At 49.6% G+C, this 19,785-nt stretch overlaps 1 protein-coding gene across 4 annotated transcripts in view; it reads right to left on the reverse strand.

Annotated features, from left to right (window-relative positions):
* The window catches only part of Camkk2 (calcium/calmodulin dependent protein kinase kinase 2), a 52,195-nt gene that overhangs the window by 1,925 nt on the left and 30,485 nt on the right, over positions 1-19,785 (reverse strand). The window contains exons 8-16 of one of the 4 annotated variants that reach the window (XM_059249872.1): positions 16,568-16,589; positions 16,343-16,431; positions 14,363-14,562; positions 12,959-13,012; positions 10,677-10,750; positions 10,479-10,566; positions 8,858-8,986; positions 2,355-2,455; positions 1,865-1,907 (exon numbers count right to left, since the gene is read on the reverse strand). In XM_059249872.1, coding sequence (XP_059105855.1) covers positions 1,865-1,907; positions 2,355-2,455; positions 8,858-8,986; positions 10,479-10,566; positions 10,677-10,750; positions 12,959-13,012; positions 14,363-14,562; positions 16,343-16,431; positions 16,568-16,589 — 800 coding nt within the window. The remainder of the gene's footprint in view (positions 1-1,864; positions 1,908-2,354; positions 2,456-8,857; positions 8,987-10,478; positions 10,567-10,676; positions 10,751-12,958; positions 13,013-14,362; positions 14,563-16,342; positions 16,432-16,567; positions 16,590-19,785) is intronic. The other 3 variants (XM_059249873.1, XM_059249874.1, XM_059249875.1) reach the window with 3 other exon arrangements.

Below are 19,785 nucleotides of genomic sequence, written 5' to 3' on the forward strand. Positions count from 1 at the left end.
TTTTCCGGAACTGAGGACCGAACCCAGGGCCTTGCGCTTGCTAGGCAAGCACGCTACCACTGAGCTAAATCCCCAACCCCCAGGTCTTCTCTTATATCCCACGAGCCCCTGGCTCCGAGGATACAGGTGGCCAACGAACATCCTCGTATACACCAATTCCCAATGAAGAGAAAATAGTTCCCACGTGCATACAGATGTTCACAGCAGCCTCATTCATTTGTGACAGCCAAGAGAGAAATCCCTTCCATCAATGGATCCAAATATCACTGTCCATCTAAATACTCCTTGGTTATGAACAGGAAGGAAGTCCTAACACATGCTGTGCTGTGGATCAGCCTTGAAAATATATGCTGAGAGACAGAAGCCAGACATGAAAGGCCTCGTACCGTATTATCGCATTTACAAAAACCCTCCAGAATGGACAAATCTGTAGAAAACCGAACAGACATCAGTGGATGCTGGGAACGGAGAGATCTGATTGGAGACAGCTCAGAGGAGGAGGAGGAGGAGGAGGAGGAGGAGGAGGAGGAGGAGGAGGAGGAGGAGGAAGGTTCCTTCACGGGCTGAAACCGTGCTGATGGCTGTGTAAGTGACTGACTATACCGCACACTTTACAACCAGGAACTATGGGGGGTTGATTATCTTATCAGTAAAACTAAGCATTTCATTTGTTTGCAGTGCTGGGGAGGGTGGAACCCACAGCTCTGGGGATGCCAAGGCAAGCACTCTACCACAGAGCTACAGCCTGAGCCTTGGATAAAGTTCCCGTGTGTTCTATGTACACGTCACACATGTACGGAAGCCAGAGGTCAACTCTAGGTCTTCTCCTCAGGTACCAGCCACTTTGATTTTGGAAGCCAGGCTGACTGGACAGTGAGGTCTAGGGATCGGCTTGTCTCTGCCTCCCCAGAAAACTCACGCTACCTCCCCTGGCGCTTTACATGGGTCCTGGGAAATGGAACTCCAGCCCTCAAGCTTGTGTGGAAAACTTTAACAACTGAATGATCTATCTGGCCCCAATAAAGCTATTTTTAGGGGGCCTGGCGGTGGTGGCACACGCCTTTAATCCCAGCACTCGGGAGGCAGAGCCAGGCGGATCTCTGTGAGTTCGTGGCCAGCCTGGCCTACAGAGTGAGATCCAGGACAGCCACAGTGCTACACAGAGAAACCCTGTCTCGAAAAACCAAAAAAAAAAAAAAAAGCTATTTTTAACAAGAGAAGTGACTGACAGGACCTCCCAATAGAGTTCGGCAGCCTCACCAGGGTCAGTGCCCTGATGCAGGCACTCCAGGGGGCAGGGTTACCAAACAGGTCCACCCAACAAAAGTGTTCATCTGCCCTGGAAGTTGTAAGTAACACTGGCCGACATGTGCAGGCAGGAAGGAGAAAGCCCCAACCCGCTAAGGTCAACAGACAGAATGGGACTCAGTTCTAGGTTTTTTTAAGCCACCAGAATTGCAGAGGAAGCCCTAGTGAAGAGCCACAGAATGCAGCAGGCCTGATCCGTGCTGTGTGCACACTTAGAGCACAGCCCCGGGGGCCACGAGAGACCTTCACTGCCATCGACGTGCATGGTACGCAGCTATCCAGTTGGGCCTTCTGAAGACCCGGGTGAGTCCACAGGCATTCCGAGTGGAGCGCCATGCACCGCACGCAGCCCAGCCCACATGCATGACACGCCATGGGACCCAAGCCCCTGGATGCCCCTCACGGTAAACCCAGAGGCCCTCCGGGAGCCAGGCACAGCAGCTCAGGCTGAAGGCACGTCTGCCTGGTGGAGATGCCCGCCACGTGCTCTGCAATGCCCGCCCCCAGGTCCCAGCAGAGGGGAGGCGGAAGGCACAGGCAGGCAGACAGGCATTACCTTGGGCTCAGACAAGGGCTCCCACTCCCTGGTTGGTTTTTTGCTGGAATTGCCAGAGGAAGGGAAAAGGGAAGTGAGAAGGGACCTCTGGGGATGCCCCCCACACCCCAGAGACAGTAGACCCCTGCATCTGCCACACACAGCCTGAACCAGGGTGGTCTTTTTGAGGAGGTGAATGGACGCATGTTCGCACAGGGAGTCCCAGAGCAAGACCACACGACTCATCCATCACAATGCCCCTAAAACACTCCTGTTTCTGGGGCCACAGATGGATACAACCCAGAATCCTCCAGCAAAAGAGTAAGTTCTCAGAGGAAAGTAGAACTTCAGGGTGGGTGTACTGCCAACAGATGGATGCTGACTGAGCTGAGGAGGCTACCAGAGCAAAGCCGGGGCCTACTGATGTCCCCAGTGTGTCTCTCCCGGGATGGCCCAGGCCTAGTTTCCAGTATACCACCCCGGGACTGGAAGGAAGGTAGGGGTCACTCACGTGAGCAGGTTTCCAGGTGCTGACAAGGAACGTTCCTCCCGCCGGCTGCCCTCAAATGGGTTCCCGAAAGAGCGTTTCCGGATCATGGTCTTAACTAGGATCTGAGGAGGGAGAAGGAAGGGGGCCGTCATGGCTGGGCCACAGAGGGGGCTTCCATGTACCCTCTTTTCCTCTCTGGTCCCCGCCAGCTCCCTGGGCTCATGACTATCACAGGCCCTTCCTACCCAGGAGCCACCAGCCCGAGCCATTCTGAGCCTGGGGGCAGCTAGCTTCCTGCGGCCCACTCCCTGGCTGCCCTAAGGTCCAGCCAGGCTCAGATGTATGGCTTGTTGTGATCCAGTTCCAGCCTACCCAGCCCCAAGACCCTGTGTGTCCCCTGAGCCATTGCTGGAAGTCACCTGAGACCACTCCATCCCAACAAGAAATGAGCTATTTATATCATAATTCTTGGGTAAGAGATGATACATTTTCAAAATTGAAACCAAATTCACACAAGATAAACTCACCACTTTAAGAACCCAGAATCTCTGAGGCTACCGAAACCTACGGATGTTCAAGCCTCTTAAAGGAAGGCGTTCGGTATTGGTATATAATGTCTGCACATCCCCCGGTGTACCTGAAACCATCTCGAGCTAACTTATAACACAGAACATAATATAGACACTTTGTCGACAGTTAGACCTAATCTGTTAGGGCATGACAAGTCAGGTTTACGTGTTTGGTGCAAGACCAATTTTCTTTTTTCATGTATTTTTGATCAGCGGTCGGTTGAGTTTATAGATGTGGAAACCAACTGTATACAGCGGAGTGGTTTTTTGTATATCCACATCACCTGGATCCAGTTTCAAGTTTTCATTACCCTAAAGAGAAACCCCATACCTGTCAGTAGCCATTCCCCGTATTCTTCCTCCCACAGCCCTTAGCAACCACCAATCTTCCTGTCTGTATAGATTTACCTATTCCGGGCATTTCCTATAAATAGAACCATAATGTTACAAGTCTTTTGTGTCTAACTGTTTCTAAATTAAATTTTTAAAAAAATTGTCACGTTTGAATGCTTTACCTGCGTGTATGTATGTTATTGGTCATAGTCAGAAAAAAAAGCTAAACGGTCAAATTCAAAGATCTCTTTGTAAAGGAAAAAAGGGGATATGATACAGAAATGATGAAATAAAAGAGTAGATTAATATACTCTAATCCAAAAAATAGCTATTAATCTCAAAACATTTTATATTGCCTTGGATTTAGTTTATTGATAGAAATTAAAAGTTAATTTTGTTATACTGTATGTATGTTTCTACTCTTGTTTAGGGTATTGTGTTTATGCAGCTCATTTAAAAATATAATGTATAATTAAGAAATACAGATTAATAGTCATCTACAATAGTCAAACTTATAGTCACGTTAGGTATGTTTACAAGATCATACACAGATCTATTTAGATAGACAGATGGTCTTCAAACACTTCAAAGACCTATAGAATGTGACATTTAATACGTCTAATAACCTAAGGCTTTTCATGACAGTGAGACATGTCTGCTCCTGACAGCACCAATCTAATTCAGAGAAGATAATGGGCATCAAAGAAACCCCATATGGGGTTCATTTATTTATGGCAAAAGCTAGTCATTTGGGCAAAGAAACTGCCCTTGCCTCAAATACTGACAGTATACTGTCCAAACTGGACCAGTAGGACACAAAAAATTGATTGCCAAACTTTGCCAAGACAAGGTAGGGTAGTCCTTCAAAATTTCCTGCTTCTCAGAAATGTCTGTAAGATATACTAGGCCTGTAGGCCAAAGTTGGGTGCCCCAACGTCACAGAAGAACTTTGGACAACTGTCTAGGCAGTTGATGTCCCTGTCGTTAGGTAACATTACACCCTTCAGGGGTCATGGATGGAGTTAAAGACTAAATAATTAAACTTATATTTTTCCTTAGTATCAGAACTAAGGAAATCATAAAAAAGTAAATTAGTTATAAAACTTTAGATTCACAAAGATTAGATAGTATTTTCTCTAATTTTGCCAAATACAAATAGACCGGCTATTGTAACTGTAATTCATACTTGATAACGGTTTTTGTTATGTATAATTTTACTATGTTAAAGTTAAAACATTTTTTTAGTTAGACAAAAAGGGGGAAATGTTATGGAATAATCCTTCTGTACACTGTGAAAATGTGTTACTATCACTGTTAATAAAAAGCTGATTGGCTGATCGCTAGGTAGGGTTTTCAGGGCAAAGAGAATGCTGGGAAGGAGGGTGGAGTCTTGGGAGTGTGAGCAGATGCACAGAGAAGCAAGATGAATATGCCGTGCTAAAAGAAGGTACCGCCACGTGGCAGAGGTAACTCTAATGTAAGAGTTAGCTAGCTGGGCGGCACTGGTGCATGCCTTTAATCCCAGTACTTGGGAGGCAGAGCCAGGTGGATCTCTGTGAGTTCAAGGCCAGCCTGGTCTACAGAGTGAGATCCAGGACAGGTACCAAAACTACACAGAGAAACCCTGTCTCTGGAAAAAAAAAAAGTTAGCTAGTAACAAGCCTGAGCTATTGGCCAATCATTTATAATTAATAATAAGTGTCTGAATGGTTATTTGGGAGTGGCTGCCGAGATACAGAGAAACTCTGCCTACATAAGTATGTACACTGTGTACATGCCTGGAGGTGAGAAGAGTGTGCCAATTTCTATGGAAATGAAGTTATGGATAAATTTAGGCTGCCACGTGGGTGCTGGGGCCCTCTAGTAAGCATTCCTAACCACTGAGCCATCTTTCCAGCCCTTAAAGAAGTTTGTTTCTAAAATATATGTATAGATGTTTTGCCTGCAGAGACCAGAAGAGGGCGGTGGATCCCTTGGAACTAGAGTTACTGACAATTGTGAGCTGCCATGTGGGTGTGGATGGCTGAGCCATCTTTCCAGCCCCTAAGAAGGTTTTTAAGAGTTTTTATTTGCGGTGTGTGGATGTGGGGGGTGCACATGTGCGGAGGTAGAGGCCAATCCCTGCTGTTGGGCCTCGTCTCCCACCTCTCTAGCTGTTTACTGCTGTGTGTGTGTACCAGCTGGCAAGGGAGCTTCCAGATGATTCTCCTGTCTGCCTCATGTCTCCTCGTAAGGATGTGCTGAGATTAGTCTGACATTTTACACGGGTTCTGAGGCTCTGAACTCGGGCTGCTGGGCTTACGTGGCATCCCAAGCATGGCTCTAACTCCAGTTCTGAGGGTTCTGATGCCCTCTTCTGGCCTCCATGTGTGCATGAATGTGCATCTACATATAACTGCACATGCACGCACACACATATACACAGAATTCTTTCAAAATCTTCAAATGTCAGGAGAAAAATAAGTACTGACTTAGTAAAAGGTAGAACTACTAAAATGTCCATCAGCTAGAAAATGTAAAAATGGTGGCACATCTGTATAGCTGAGTATTCAGTCACCAAAGGAATGAAGCTACGATATCGCTTCCACATGGGTGAGGCTGGGAAACGCGACACTAATGCAAGAAGCCAGACACAAAGGGCCACAGAGTGTGGGAGTCCACTGACACCGAATGTCCAGCACAGATCAACAGAGGCAGAAGGCAGATCACCTACGTTGGGGGTGGGGGGTGGGAAGTCGGAGTTTCTTCTGATGTGATGAAAACATCTCAGCAGCAGGGAGATGACTGTACAGTATTGAAAATGTCCCAAATGCCAATGAATAGTTCACTTTGAAATGGTCCAAGGCAAGGAAAGCCACTTGAGAATAAAAGCCACGTCCCCAGGGAGTTTATAGTGATTGACAGCCCCTTTCCTCTGGGCTTTGGTAGGTGTCCTCCTACGCCCTGCACTGGCCTCTGATCCCATGAGAAGGCTGCTCTTTGGGTCCATCTTTCTCAAAAGGTTGGAGCCCTGAGAACTGAAACCAGCTCATCTCTGTCATCTCAAGACTGGCATGGCACTCATTATTTGCTGAATGGCAGGTACGCAGAGGGGCCTAGACCTCATACCTCCCGACATGGACGCTTCCCAGCACCTGCCCCTCCTCCCTGCTCCAGTTCCCAGAATCTCAACCCTGCAGGCTCTTCCTGTGCTCCTGTGCTCTTGGGGTCGAGATTTAAACCTCTACTTTCCTTATGCTCCAGCAATGTGGGCTTTCTGGAAGTTTCTTTTTTGTTTGTTTAAACAACTTTTGTTTTGTTTTGTTTTTTGAGACAGGGTTTCTCTGTGTAGTTTTGGAGCCTGTCCTGGATCTCACTCTGTAGACCAGGCTGACCTCGAACTCATAGAGATCCACCTGCCTCTGTCTCTGGAGTGCTGGGATTAAAGGTGTGCACCATCAATGCCTGGCTTTAAACTTTTTAAAAAAGATTTATTTATTATGTATACAGTGTTCTGCCTGCATGTATCTCATTACAGATGGTTGTGAGCTGCCATGTGGTTGCTGGGAATTGAACCCAGGACCTCTGGAAGAACAGCCAGTGCTCTTAACCACTGAGCCATCTCTCCAGCGCCTGGAAGTTTCTTGTTTGATGTTGCCTGTACTGTTCCTCTCGCTCAGCTGTCTACCCCTTTGCTCCCTCTCAGCAGGTTATATCCTGCCACTCTGTGTTCCTCCCTTTCCTTTTTTTCTAACTTTTATATTACGTGATTGAGTGTTTCGCCTACATGTATATCTGCGCACCACTTGCGTGCCTGGTACGTGCAGAGGCCAAGAGGTTTCAGATCCCCTGGAACTGCAGTTACAGACAGCTGTAAACTCTGACTACTGGGACTCCAATCTGGGTCCTCTGGAAGAAGAGCAGTTGCTCTTAATCACTGAGCCCTCTCTCCAGCCCCTTTATCCACGTCTTAAGGGAAGCCCCCTGGGACCCATCACAGGGTCTAGTGTCCCTCCATCAGGTACTTCCCCTTCAGTCCCGTTATTACACCCGACATGCACTCCTCGGCATGACCCCCTGCCTCCCAGTGAAGGCAGAGAACATGTGGGTTGTGCTCATGGCTGTTCCCCTCCCTGAGGAACCACTTACAAATGGTTCAGGAAGCATCACTCCAGTGACATACACCTACCCCAGACCCCCCAGGCCAGATGCTTTCCCTCAAGACAGTGGCACAGAGTCGGACCCAGCTTCCTCTCCCACTAGAGACACAGAACGAGGTGAGTGGGTGAAGAGTGGACTAGGAAAGGTGAGTGGGTGTGGGTGAGTCTAGAGAGGTCATGCAGAGCCCCAGGTGGGAGAAGAAGAAACATGGATGAGTGCCCAGCCCTGGAGCCCAAGTTCTGAAGGAGGCACAGCGCGGGATAAGCAAGAGAGAGCAGGCGAGTTGAAAGAGCAGGGGCCAATTCCCAGACTCCCCGAAGGGACTCTTGAGGCTGGTGTTAGCTTTGTAGAGCCTGGGGCCTGCTTGTCCACTGGGGCTGGGGCCCGCCAAACAGAACCTGGGCTTCTGAGAAGGCTATGGATGCTTAGAGCCTGAACCCTGGGCCCTCCCGTCTCCCTCCTGGAACCAGACACCCTCCTAGGGGGCTGGCGATGGGGCGGCTCCTACAGTCTCCGAGCTGAGGCTTGAAGACTCCTCCTTCAAGCTGCCTTCTCCCTGAGCCAGGACCCAGATTCAAGGCCACAAAAAGGAGCCCAGTGTCTCCCCAGCGAAACCCTGTGTCATATAATTGGGAAGAGCTTTCTTTTTTTTTTTTTTTTTTTTTTTTTTTGGTTTTTCGAGACAGGGTTTCTCTGTGTAGCTTTGCGCCTTTCCTGGAACTCACTTGGTAGTCCAGGCTGGCCTCGAACTCACAGAGATCCGCCTGGCTCTGCCTCCCGAGTGCTGGGATTAAAGGCGTGCGCCACCACCGCCCGGCGGGAAGAGCTTTCTGTAGCGTGAGGAAGGAGGAGCCCCTGGCACTGAGAACTACCCACGTGGCGGATGTGAGATAAGCCAAGTTAGGCGCTCTGGAGTCCTTTATCAGCTGGGAACCTTGTCTTGGATGCTGAGGCTCCAGGTCCACTGCGGACTCTGGTCTGGTTGCCCTCATCTCTCTGTCTCCTCTCCCCTAACATGCTCTGAATTCTAGAAGAGCGAGCAGTACGATGCCCGTAGGGGGCTACCCATCTCTGTAGAAGAGCAGTACGATGCCCGCAGGGGGCTACCCATCTCTATAGAAGAGCAGTACGATGCCCGTAGGGGGCTACCCATCTCTATAGAAGAGCAGTACGATGCCCGTAGGGGGCTACCCATCTCTATAGAAGAGCAGTACGATGCCCGTAGGGGGCTACCCATCTCTATAGAAGAGCAGTACGATGCCCGTAGGGGGCTACCCATCTCTGTAGAAACCTGGGAGCCCCAGGCTACCTGGGCCAATGAGTAGCTATGAGTCAGGAGTAACTCCCAACAGGATGCTGATCCTCAGCTCCCACATCTGCTTGCTTCCCAGGCATCTGGCGTGTGCCCAGCCCGGCCCTCTCTAACCCGGCCTCAGGCTCTCTCAGTTCCTGTGCTTGGTCAGTGGGACCTTCCCGCCTTACCACAGTCGCCAGGCTGGGAATGTGTTTGACTGAATTCTCCACCTCCTCTTCGGTCACCTCGACCAGTGTGCAGTTCTCGTCCTCCGACGGCAATGGCTCCGCCCCGTGCCTCGTGACCCAAGGGTGCAGCTTCAACGAATGATAGCAGGGGTGAGGGACGGGCGGGCGCCGCTGGTTCCCACAAGGCCCTGCCAGCGAGCAGTGCCAAGGAGGGAGGGGGCATGCGGGAAGGAGAGGCCTGGGCCTGGGTCAGGCATGCGGGAGAGCTGGTGATCCAGGCAGGGAGGGTAGGTGAGGTGAGAGGAAATGAGGAAAAGCAGAGGCAGAGAATGGGGGCGTGCTGCAGAGCTGTGACATGTGCAGAGGCAGACCTCCATCTGGTCCCTGGTCACGGCAGGAATGACCAGAGCCTGGCATCACCCTTGCCCAGCTGCCCCAGGAACACCAACTGGTCCCCAGCAACTCTCCCTGACAACAGAGGCCGTGCTCTGAACAAGCACCTTTTCCCATTTCACGGGACAGGAAACAAGGAGTTACGGTGGGGCCCAGATGGAAGGGCACACTCCGAAGAGCACTCGGAGGCCCCTCTCTGGGGTCCAAGTCCTTCTCTGCGACTTTTAGATCCTCTTAAAGACACCCTTCCAGTTCAAGGGAGCCAGGCACCTCAGAAGCCCTGGAGCATAGCTCGAGATGTCTTTCTTTCTTTTTCAAGACACGGTCTCACATCTCTCGGGCTGGCCTCTAACTCACTGGGTCACCAAGGATGACCTTAAACCTGATCCTGCCTCCGCACCCCCCACATGCTGTGACTGTAGGCATGCACGACCATGTCCGATTTACACGGTACTAGAAACAGAACCCGGGGCTTCATGCACGCCAGTCAATGATTCTACCAACTGAGTGACATCCCCAGCCCATCTTGGGATTTGTTTTTTTTTAAGGGCCAGATGTGTTGTGTACTTGGCATTGACAGGGGAGTGTGGAGTAATGGACAAGGCTTCTTTTGCTGGAAGCACTTTCTACTACAGGGCAGAATTCAGCAGATGGAGGTTGAACTGCGCACTAACTTCCTCCCACCCTCTCTGCAGGTCCTCACAGGGACCGGCCTACATCTTTGATGGGGCCAGAGAAAGGACTTGAGGGGGCTAGAGAGATGGCCCAGTGGTTAAGAGCACTGGCTGCTCTTCCAGAGGACCCGGGTTCAATTCCCAGCACCCACATGGCAGCTCACAACTGCCTGTAACTCCAGTTCCAGGGGATCTTCACCCCAATGCACATTAAATAAAGTTTAAAAAAAAAATATTAAAGAAAGGACTTGAGGTTCAGCAGCCAGTACATGGAGCACACAGAGGCCCCCTGATCACGCTTTCAGGGTGGACACCATCGGTACAAGCTAATGAGAGGAAGCACAGGCAGCCCAGCTGATTGGTCACAGATTCCACAGTGGAAACAACCATCAGTCCCTGCTCCCAGCAGCACTCAACAGCCCAGAGGCTCCAGGACATGGGAAGGCAGCCATGCCAGGAGGGTGTGGTGCTGTGGACAGGGCGGAGCCAAACGTTTCCAAGCACAGGCCACAGGCCTCAAGTACTAGCCTTCATAGGCAGCAGCAGTCAAATACCTTGATTTCAGGCACCACAATCCTGGACTCTGGGTTCTTGTCCAGCATTCGGGTGATCAGATCTTTCAAGTCTTCGGCTATATCAGGCCTGGGAGGGTGGGAGGTGGAGACACATCATGGGTAGGTCACAGAAAACTCAGGGACCGGACCGCTAAGGAATCAGAAGGAGGGAATGGTGGACAGACAGGCTCTACTCACTGGTCTGGAAACTCCAGGGCCTGGCTCTTGATCTTACTGTGCAAACACATGATCCGCTCATCCATGAAAGGGCACTGTGGAGAGGCCAGGGAGTATGGTGGTCAGTGGCCGCCACCTGCATCCTTCGGAGGCCAGCTGTGCTGGGTCACTCCTCAGGGACCACAGCAGAGAAATGAACAGCAGTGGCCCAGGCTAGAGAGGAAGGAGGCACCAATTGCCCTTCACCCCATCCCCAAATCGGTGAAGTAACAGGAATGTCCAGCTGGTCTCCAGCCCTTACCAACGACATCACTGACCTGCTCTGTTGCTGAGCTGCTGTTTCCTACCTGCTTCCCCACCCACCTACCCAGAGGGCAGTAAGGAAGCTGCGTGCGTGCGTATGTGTGCATGCGTGCATGTGTGCATACGTGCATGTGTGCATACGTGCGAGTGATTATCGGAGTTTAGCCTGGCTCAGGTCCCACAGGAGATTCCCTATGACTAGACATCCAATCCAAGGTACCCTCTACCTGGGAATGACCTCCCCGACATCAACAGCATGGCTTGTTCTCTCCAGTCACGTCTGACCAAAACTACCTGAGTGGCCTCCCCTGGGCTTCCCTGCAGCCGACCTACCTCCTTCTTGCCCAGCACACCATCCCCCAGCTGGGCACTTAATCCCGACGTTACAGTCATTTATTGGTAACTCCTTTCCACTGGAGCCTCAACACCAGGTCAGGGCTTCCTGGCTGGCGTTCCTAGAATGTCTTTGGCACGGTAAAGACCCGCTGAACTAATGAAAACTGAAATTGGTTCTGGCTGTCTTCTCAGGGGCTGTAAAATGTAAGTACTGAACTGGGGGGGGGGTGCGGCTCAGTGGTACAAATGGTGCTGAGTATGTACAAGGCCCTGGGTTTGACTGCTAGCTGAAGGGGGCGGGGCATGATGATGAATAGATAGACGGGTACTATAATATAATGGTAGATTCCAGGTGGCAGTGTTCTGAGTTTTTGCCATAGAATTCTCTCAACTTTATATTGCACTGAAAATTGTTCTAAAGATATATTTTTTATTATATTTTATATATATGTATCTGCATGTAAGTATGTCACTTGCATGCAGTGCCCTTGAAGACCAGTAGAGGGAGTAAGATTCCCTGGAACTGGAATTTGATTCTGTGAGCAATAAAAGCATGGCTCTTTCTTTTTGAGCTTGTGCTCCTGTGGAGGAAAGTTTAAGAATCTTGTTTCAAGCCGGGCGGTGGTGGCGCACGCCTTTAATCCCAGCACTCGGGAGGCAGAGCCAGGCGGATCTCTGTGAGTTCGAGGCCAGCCTGGTCTACCAAGTGAGTTCCAGGAAAGGCGCAAAGCTACACAGAGAAACCCTGTCTCGAAAAACCAAAAAAAAAAAAAAAAAAAAAAAAAAAAGAATCTTGTTTCAAAACCAGACATAGACAGAGGCAGGTGGATCTCTGAGTTTGAGGCCAGCCTGGTCTACAAAGTGAGTTCCAGGACAGCCAGAGCTACACAGAGAAACCCTGTCTAGGAAAAAAACAAACAAACAAACACACACACACACACACACACACACACACACACACACACACACACACGACACAAGAAAAAAGAGGTGCCTCTGAACATGAATAATGTTGAGACCGTAGAAAAAAGAACCACAACAAGCAGACAAAACACCACTCCCTAAATCAATAATGCCCTACGAACTATGATTCCCATTCCCATTCTATCCCCAGCCAACAGTGGCCAGGAACACTGATGAAAACATCACACCATTACTAAGCAAGGCTGCAAAGAATGCAGTGATTGATTAGTGCTGTCTGCCTCAGGCTCAGGAATGGAGAGAGGTGGAGCGTTTGTTGTCTGGGCCCTAAACTCATCAACTCTCTAGAGTCTCCATAGTCTCTGTTGGTCTTTCTGTTTCACTGAAACATTTTTTTTTAAAGATTTATTTATTTATTATGTATACAGCATGTATGACTGCGGGCCAGAAGAGGGCACCAGACCTCATTACAGATGGTTGTGAGCCACCATATGGTTGCTGGGAATTGAACTCAGGACCTCTGGAAGAACAGTCAGTGCTCTTAACCTCTGAGCCATCTCTCCAGCTCCTCACTGAAGCATTTTTATATAGATGAGAACATCATCACAGATATGGATATTACAAAGGAACCTTTGTAGCTGTTCACTCAGCTGTGGAGATACAATTTGCAAATAAAACTGTCTCCTTGCAAGGGGACCAGCCACCCACAGCAGCCATAAGATAGGGCCATGCCACCCTCTTACCTGTCCAAAGACAAAGCAGTACAATGTCACACCCATGGCCCAAACATCCAAGGCCTGCAAGAAAAAGAGAGATCAGTGTGATACACAACATGTTTTTGCAGGTCCGATAACTAAGTCTACAACTTCCTTGGGGACCACCTTTCCTCCTTCTCCTCCTCCTCCTCCCCCTCCTCCCCCTCCTCCTCTTCCTCCTCTTTTTTTTTGTTGTTATTTTTTAAAGATTTATTTATTTATCATGTATACAGTGTTCTGTCTGCATGTATGACTGCAGGCCAGAAGAGGGCGCCAGATCTCATTACAGATGGTTGTGAGCCATCATGTGGTTGCTGGGAATTGAACTCAGGACCTTTGGAAGAGCAGCCAGTGCTCTTAACCACTGAGCCATCTCTCCAGCCCTCTTTTTTGGTTCGTTTATTAGTTTTTGGAAGATCAGCCAGTGTTCTTAACCTCTGAGCCATCTCTCCAGCCCCCTTCTTTTTTTTAAAAAATATTTTATTTATTATGTATACAGTGCTCTGTCTGCACGTCTGCCTGCAGGCCAGAAGAAGGTGCCAGATCTCGCTACGGATGGTTGTGAGCCATCATGTGGGTGCTGGGTATTGAACTCAGGACCTCTGGACGAACAGTCAGTGCTCTTAACCACTGAGCCATCTCTCCAGCCCTCTTTTTTGGTTCGTTTATTAGTTTTTCTTTTTTTTTTTTTTTTTTTTTTTTTCGAGACAGGGTTTCTCTGTGTAGCTTTGTGCCTTTTCCTGTAACTCACTTGGTAGCCCAGGCTGGCCTCGAACTCACAGAGATCCGCCTGGCTCTGCCTCCCGAGTGCTGGGATTAAAGGCGTGCGCCACCACCGCCCGGCCGTTTATTAGTTTTTCAAGACAGGGTTTTTCTGTATTAACCGCTCTAGCTGTCCTGGAACTTGCTTTGTAGACCAAGCTGGCCTCAAATGCACAGAGATCTACCTGCCTCTGCCTCTAGGGTGCTGGGAATAAAGGCTAAATCATCTTTTCTTAATCCACACTCTTGGTGTGAAGCACACCCTGTCTCCTAGCCTCCTTGGTTGGGACACGGCCAATGAAATGAGAACTCCCCCAGCCACAGTGGTTGGTCGGTTTCTTTGCAGTTGTTATTCAGAGTGGGAAGTCTAGCTACTGAAGTTGATTACCGGATGGAAAGCAGCCTGGAGGTACTGGTGCCTGAACCCACCTGCAGGGAAACCAGTTCAGGAGAACAGAGACAAAGATGGGCAGATACCGACCCTTGTTTGAGTTCCTGTATCTGCCTGATGAGATTCACCAGCTACGTGACCCAGTGGGCATGCTCTCTGTACATCTCATGCACTGGGTTTTTCTACTTAGAACCGAAGGACCCTGATACGCAGGCAGAACTCAGCAGATCCAAACTCACCTTCCCCGAGAAGATCTTGCGGGTCTCTGAGAGCGACTCCGGGGCCATGAAGGCAGGTGTGCCTACGGTGTTGGAGAGCAAGGCATCGTTGCCTTTGAACTCATTGCTCACACCGAAGTCCGCTATCTTGATGTGGCCGTCTTCCCCCACCAGGAGGTTGGAAGGTTTGATGTCCCGGTGGATGATTTTCTGGTAGTGTACTAGATGGAGAGGACACCAATGGAAGAGACGGGGCGGGAAAAGCCCATGAGAATCTCTACTTGGCCACTCAGCCCAGCACGCCCCTGATGCCTCACCTCCCCAGCCCCAGATACCCCCCACCCCAAACACACTCTGGGAGATAAGGGGAAAGTGTGTTTAAGGACGTCTACACCAGTCTCAAAACACCAACCGTCTACAGCAATTTTTAACCACCTGTCACAGCCTATTTCTGTTGAATCTGGCTTCCAGCCAGGCACACTGAGACTTGTGACCGTCCAACACAGTTTCATTTACCAATGGTCATCACGGTCAGCAAGTCAACCTAGCCAGAGCAGGCTCATCTGAAGTATGAACTACAAAGCAGAGCGAGGGACTTGGCTTCTCAGGGGATATAAGAAGCGGACAATCCTATGGTCTGGAAGTCCCAAGTGCCGATTCTGGGGTAATGATGAATTTGGTGGTGTAAAAAGACTAATAGAGGCCGGGCGGTGGTGGCGCACGCCTTTAAATCCCAGCACTCAGGAGGCAGAGCCAGGCGGATCTCTGTGAGTTCGAGGCCAGCCTGGTCTACAGAGCGAGATTCAGGACAGGCACCAAAACTACGCAGAGAAACCCTGTCTCGAAAAACCAATAAATAAATAAATAAATAAAATAAAATAAAAAACTAATAGTTCAGGGCTTCACTCTGTGTTAAATGTGTTTCTCATTTCCATCACCAGTGATAGGTAGGGGGTAAAAGTCACAGTGGCCAACAGGAGCCCATCAGAACCACTGACGGCTACTGGCTGATCCCTGGGGAGACACTTTATGTCACAGATGAGGAAACCAGGGTGCCAGGAGGAAGGAGGATCCCCACCCCAGGCTGCTGATGCAAACAGAGCCCTCACGGTGCCTAGTCTGCATAGAAAGTGCTGGATTTCTAAAGCTCACTACTGGGCTGGGGAGATAGCTCCGTCAGTAAAGTGCTCCCAGGCACGAGGATCTGAGTTTGGTCCCCAGCACCAATTGGACAAAAAAAAAAAAAAAAAAAAAAAAAAAAAAAAAAAAAGCTGGGCATGGTGGTATGCACTTGTAATCCCAGTGACGGGGAAGCAGAGATGAGTGCATCCCTAGGCCTTACTGGCCAGCCAGCTTGGCCCTCTTGGTGAGGTCCAGACCAAAGAAAAACTGTCTCAAAAAAAAAAGATATTTTTTGTTTGTCTCTGTAGTCTATCATACTATATTAATAAAAAGGGCTGTCCTCATCATAAAAACAAATAAAAAATGTTAAAATGCCAGGCGGTGGTGGTGCATGCCTTTGATCCCAGCACTTAGGAGGCAGAGACAGGCGGATCTCTGTGAGTTCGAGGCCAGTCTGGTCTACAAAGTGAGTTCCAGGAAAGGCACAAAGCTACACAGAGAAACCCTGTCTCGAAAACCCCCCCCAAAAAAAAAAAAAAAAAAAAAAAAAAGTTAAAACAAGGTAGAGTGCTCCCGAGGGAAGACACTGAGGTCCTCTGGCCTCCACACGCACGAGCACAGGTGTGCCCACATCTACAAAAGCTCACTATGTCACTGTTCTTCATTTTTCTCTGCAGCAGGGAGAAGGGCTTCCATTGCCAAAGCACAGCCCGTCAATTCCCTGGACCGTGCGGGAGAGACCTCTGCAGCTCACACACTCCCGTGTTCCCAGCCACCTCCTCCGCTCTAGCGGGAAATGCAATACTTTCCAATTACCGCCCACTAACTGGGATGCTAACTACCCCAGAGGTGAGCAGCTCCCCCACAGGCCTGGCTTACAGTACTCAATGCCTTTGATCAGATCCTGGAAGTAGAATCGGGCCTGGTCTTCAGAGAGTGGCTTGAGGGTAGGCACTTCCATCACAGGCCTGAAAGGGTGACACGCGGGTAAACAATGTAAACCAGATCCAGCTAGCCCTGGCTCACCCGCTCCCTCAGAGCCCAGCTCCCCTCACTCAGCTTGAAGGTGAAGCCTGGCATTGTGCCTGGGAGATAAACACTCACCCTTGGTTGACCAATTCGAACACTGTGGGGAAGAGAAAGAGGTAAAACTGTCATCTCGAGCGAGACACTGAAAATCCGCCTCCCTCCTCCGCATCCACGGCCCCCTCCAGCCACCTCTCAAGACATTCCAAGCACAGAAACGGATCCTGGGAGGGGCTGAGGAGACAGACACACACAATCTACCGACCCAAAGCTGCCCAGTGTTCCTAGGTGCCGCTGAGGAGGCAAAGGACCTCCTGAGAGCCACAGGACCCTACACCTGGACTTTATTTCTAGAACTCTATTAGCCAAGGAAAGCTGTACCTGGTGGTACAGGCTTGTAATCCCCACTGTTACAGGAGGCTCACAAATTCAAGGCCAGCCTGGGCTACGGAGCAAGTTCAAGACTAGCCTAGCCAACTCCGTGAGCTCCTGCCTCAAAAAGTAAAAGGGGGGCTGGGGATATAGCTCAATGATACAGTACATGCCTAGCGTACATGAGGCCCTGGGTTTGAGCCCCAGGAATGAATAACCGCACATGTATGCACATGCATACACACACACACACACGCACACGCACACGCACACGCACACGCACACGCGAGCCGAGGGTGCAAGCAGGAAAATAAAGCCGGGGGAAGAAAAGAAGACTGGATCCTGGGCTCTCCTCTCCTCCTGCCACTTGTACCCGGAGAGGACTGATGCTAAGCTATGTCCTTGTGATGAGTTAGCTCTCAACTTGACACGGCCTAGAATCTCCTGGAGAGAACCTCAATGAGGAGCTGTCTATAGCCAGCTGGTCTGCGGGCATGTCTTGGGGCACAGTGTCTTGGCTGCTTTAATTGATATGGGGAGACCCGACCTAAGTGTGGCCAGCACTTTTGGTACCAGGACACAGAGAAAGGAAAGCTACACGCTTCTGCTCGCCTGGCTTGCAGTCTTGATGGTGAGTTCATCTACCTGTCGCTGTCACTGCTGATTCCTCTGCTGGTATCCGAACCAACTTCTTCAGGCTTCCAACACAGACTGAAGACCAGCTGACCTACGGAAATCCTCCAGGCCCTGGGTGTCAGACTGGTACTACTGAGGAACCCAGCCTCACAGGCTGAACAACTAACTATACGGTTCTCTCCAGTGTGAAAGCCAAAGTCATTGACTGTATAGATAAATCTACCATTGATGTGATATATATATATATTTTATATATATATATATATATATATATATATATATATATATACACACATACACATACAGTCTATGGATTCCATTCTTCTAGAGACCCCTGACTAATACAGCCCTCTAGTCACACCAGGACCCAAGCAGGTCTGCTCTTACTGTGGTTACAAGTCCTGGCTTTTCTTGCCTTGGTTATTTATATCTTAGCTTGCAACTTAAAAATTCCTCTACCTTGCTTCTCCCCACCCAAGCACCATAAATCGCCAGCCATGGAGGCAGCTGACCTATTCAAATGGGTCTGTTTTTCAGTCACTGACAGTTCAGCCACTCTTGGGGTTGAGTGGTGGTGGGTGGAAATTTCTGTTAGTTTTTTGTGACTAGGAACTGAACTTTGGCCTCGTACATGCCACGCAAGTGCTCTGAGCTTCAGATTATTGTTATTATTATTATTTTGGTTTTTTCGAGACAGGGTTTTTCTGTGTTATTTTGGTGCCTGTCCTGGATCTTGCTCTGTAGCCCAGGCTGGCCTCGAACTCACAGAGATCCACCTGGCTCTGCATCCCGAGTGCTGGGATTTAAAGGCGTGCGCCACCACCGCCTGGCCCTGCCTGAGTTGATGTGCACTGTGTGTGTAGGAGCCTGTGGAGGGCAGAAGGCATCAGATCACGAAAAACTGGAGTTTACAGGCGCTTGTGCGCCACTGGATGTGAGTACCGAGGACCCAACTTGGGTCCTCTGGCTGAGCCACGTCTCCAGCACTTGTTTTTCTTTTTCATTTCTAGAATAGAGATGTCTCTACCCTTTGAGCACCTGGCCTGCTGTTGAAGGCGCTTGCGGACACTCCCAGTCCTCTCTGTCCTTAGCACACACGGCTGTGGCAGCCAAGTGTACGGATTCGCCATCCTATTCCACCAGCCCAGAGCTCCAGCTTCTCTCTCCATGAGAGGTCTATTATTTTTATTTTCTTTTTGTGCGGCGTTGAGACATCAACGCCTTTGCAGTACACTTAGGGGGCTACTCTGGGAATGTTTCGAGACGTTTCCTGAGAAACCTAGAAGGGGCATGGGTGTGGTAGCGTTTGTTAAGTGAACAGCCTGCCCAGGCACATCCTTTTGGAATTCAGAGTGAGAAAATTACTCTAGGAGTACCACTCTGGGCCCCAACAACTTTTGAAATTTTCTGATTTCCGCTGTACTTCATTAGATTTCACTTGCTTGCTTGCCATGTCTTTGATTTGGCTCTATCTACAAACCACGCAAATAAGCATTTATTTAATGTTTTCTCTTTTAAGTATTTTCATATCCAACACACACACACACACACACACACACACACACACACACACACACACACACACACCGAGGGTGGAGGTTGTTGGGAACTGAATCCAGAATATCCAGACCTTGCATATCCGAGGCAAACATACTACCTCTGAGCTAGCCTCATCTTTTCCTTTAAACTGACTCAAGTGTCTAATTCTTTTCCCTGTCCCTTCCTTTTTGAGACAGAGTCTCAGGGCTAGAGAGATGGCTCAGAGGTTAAGAGCACTGGCTGCTCTTGTAGAGGTTCTGAGTTCAATTCCCAGCACCCACATGGTGGCTCACAACCATCTGTAATGAGATCTGGCGCCCTCTGCTGGCCATGCAGACACAGCACGCAGGCAGAACAATGTGTACATAATAAATAAATCAATCTTAGAGACAGGGTCTCACGACACAGCCTCTGGATGACCTGACACTTGCTCTGTAGACCAGGCTGGCCCGGGAATCACAGAGATAGGTCCTCCTGCCTCTGCCTCCTGAGTGCTAGGACTAAATACATGTGCCATCGTTCCCGACGTTCTCACCATTTATAAATGAGGTCTCTGAAGACACACCTGAGCTTCTGTCTGTGAGCAGTACCCAGATCTCTGAGTGCCCGCCCCCAGGCTCCAGACGCCCCTCCACGGCTTCCCAAACTCACCATTCTTACCCCTGAGTCCTCTCCCTACTTATCTAGTGCTCCCCCCCCTTTAACTTCTTAAAGCCTTGGGGCCTTTCCACCTGCTCTTCCCTCTGCCC

The sequence above is a fragment of the Peromyscus eremicus genome, chromosome 23 (genome assembly GCF_949786415.1).
Source record: "Peromyscus eremicus chromosome 23, PerEre_H2_v1, whole genome shotgun sequence".
Taxonomy (NCBI): Eukaryota; Metazoa; Chordata; class Mammalia; order Rodentia; family Cricetidae; genus Peromyscus; species Peromyscus eremicus.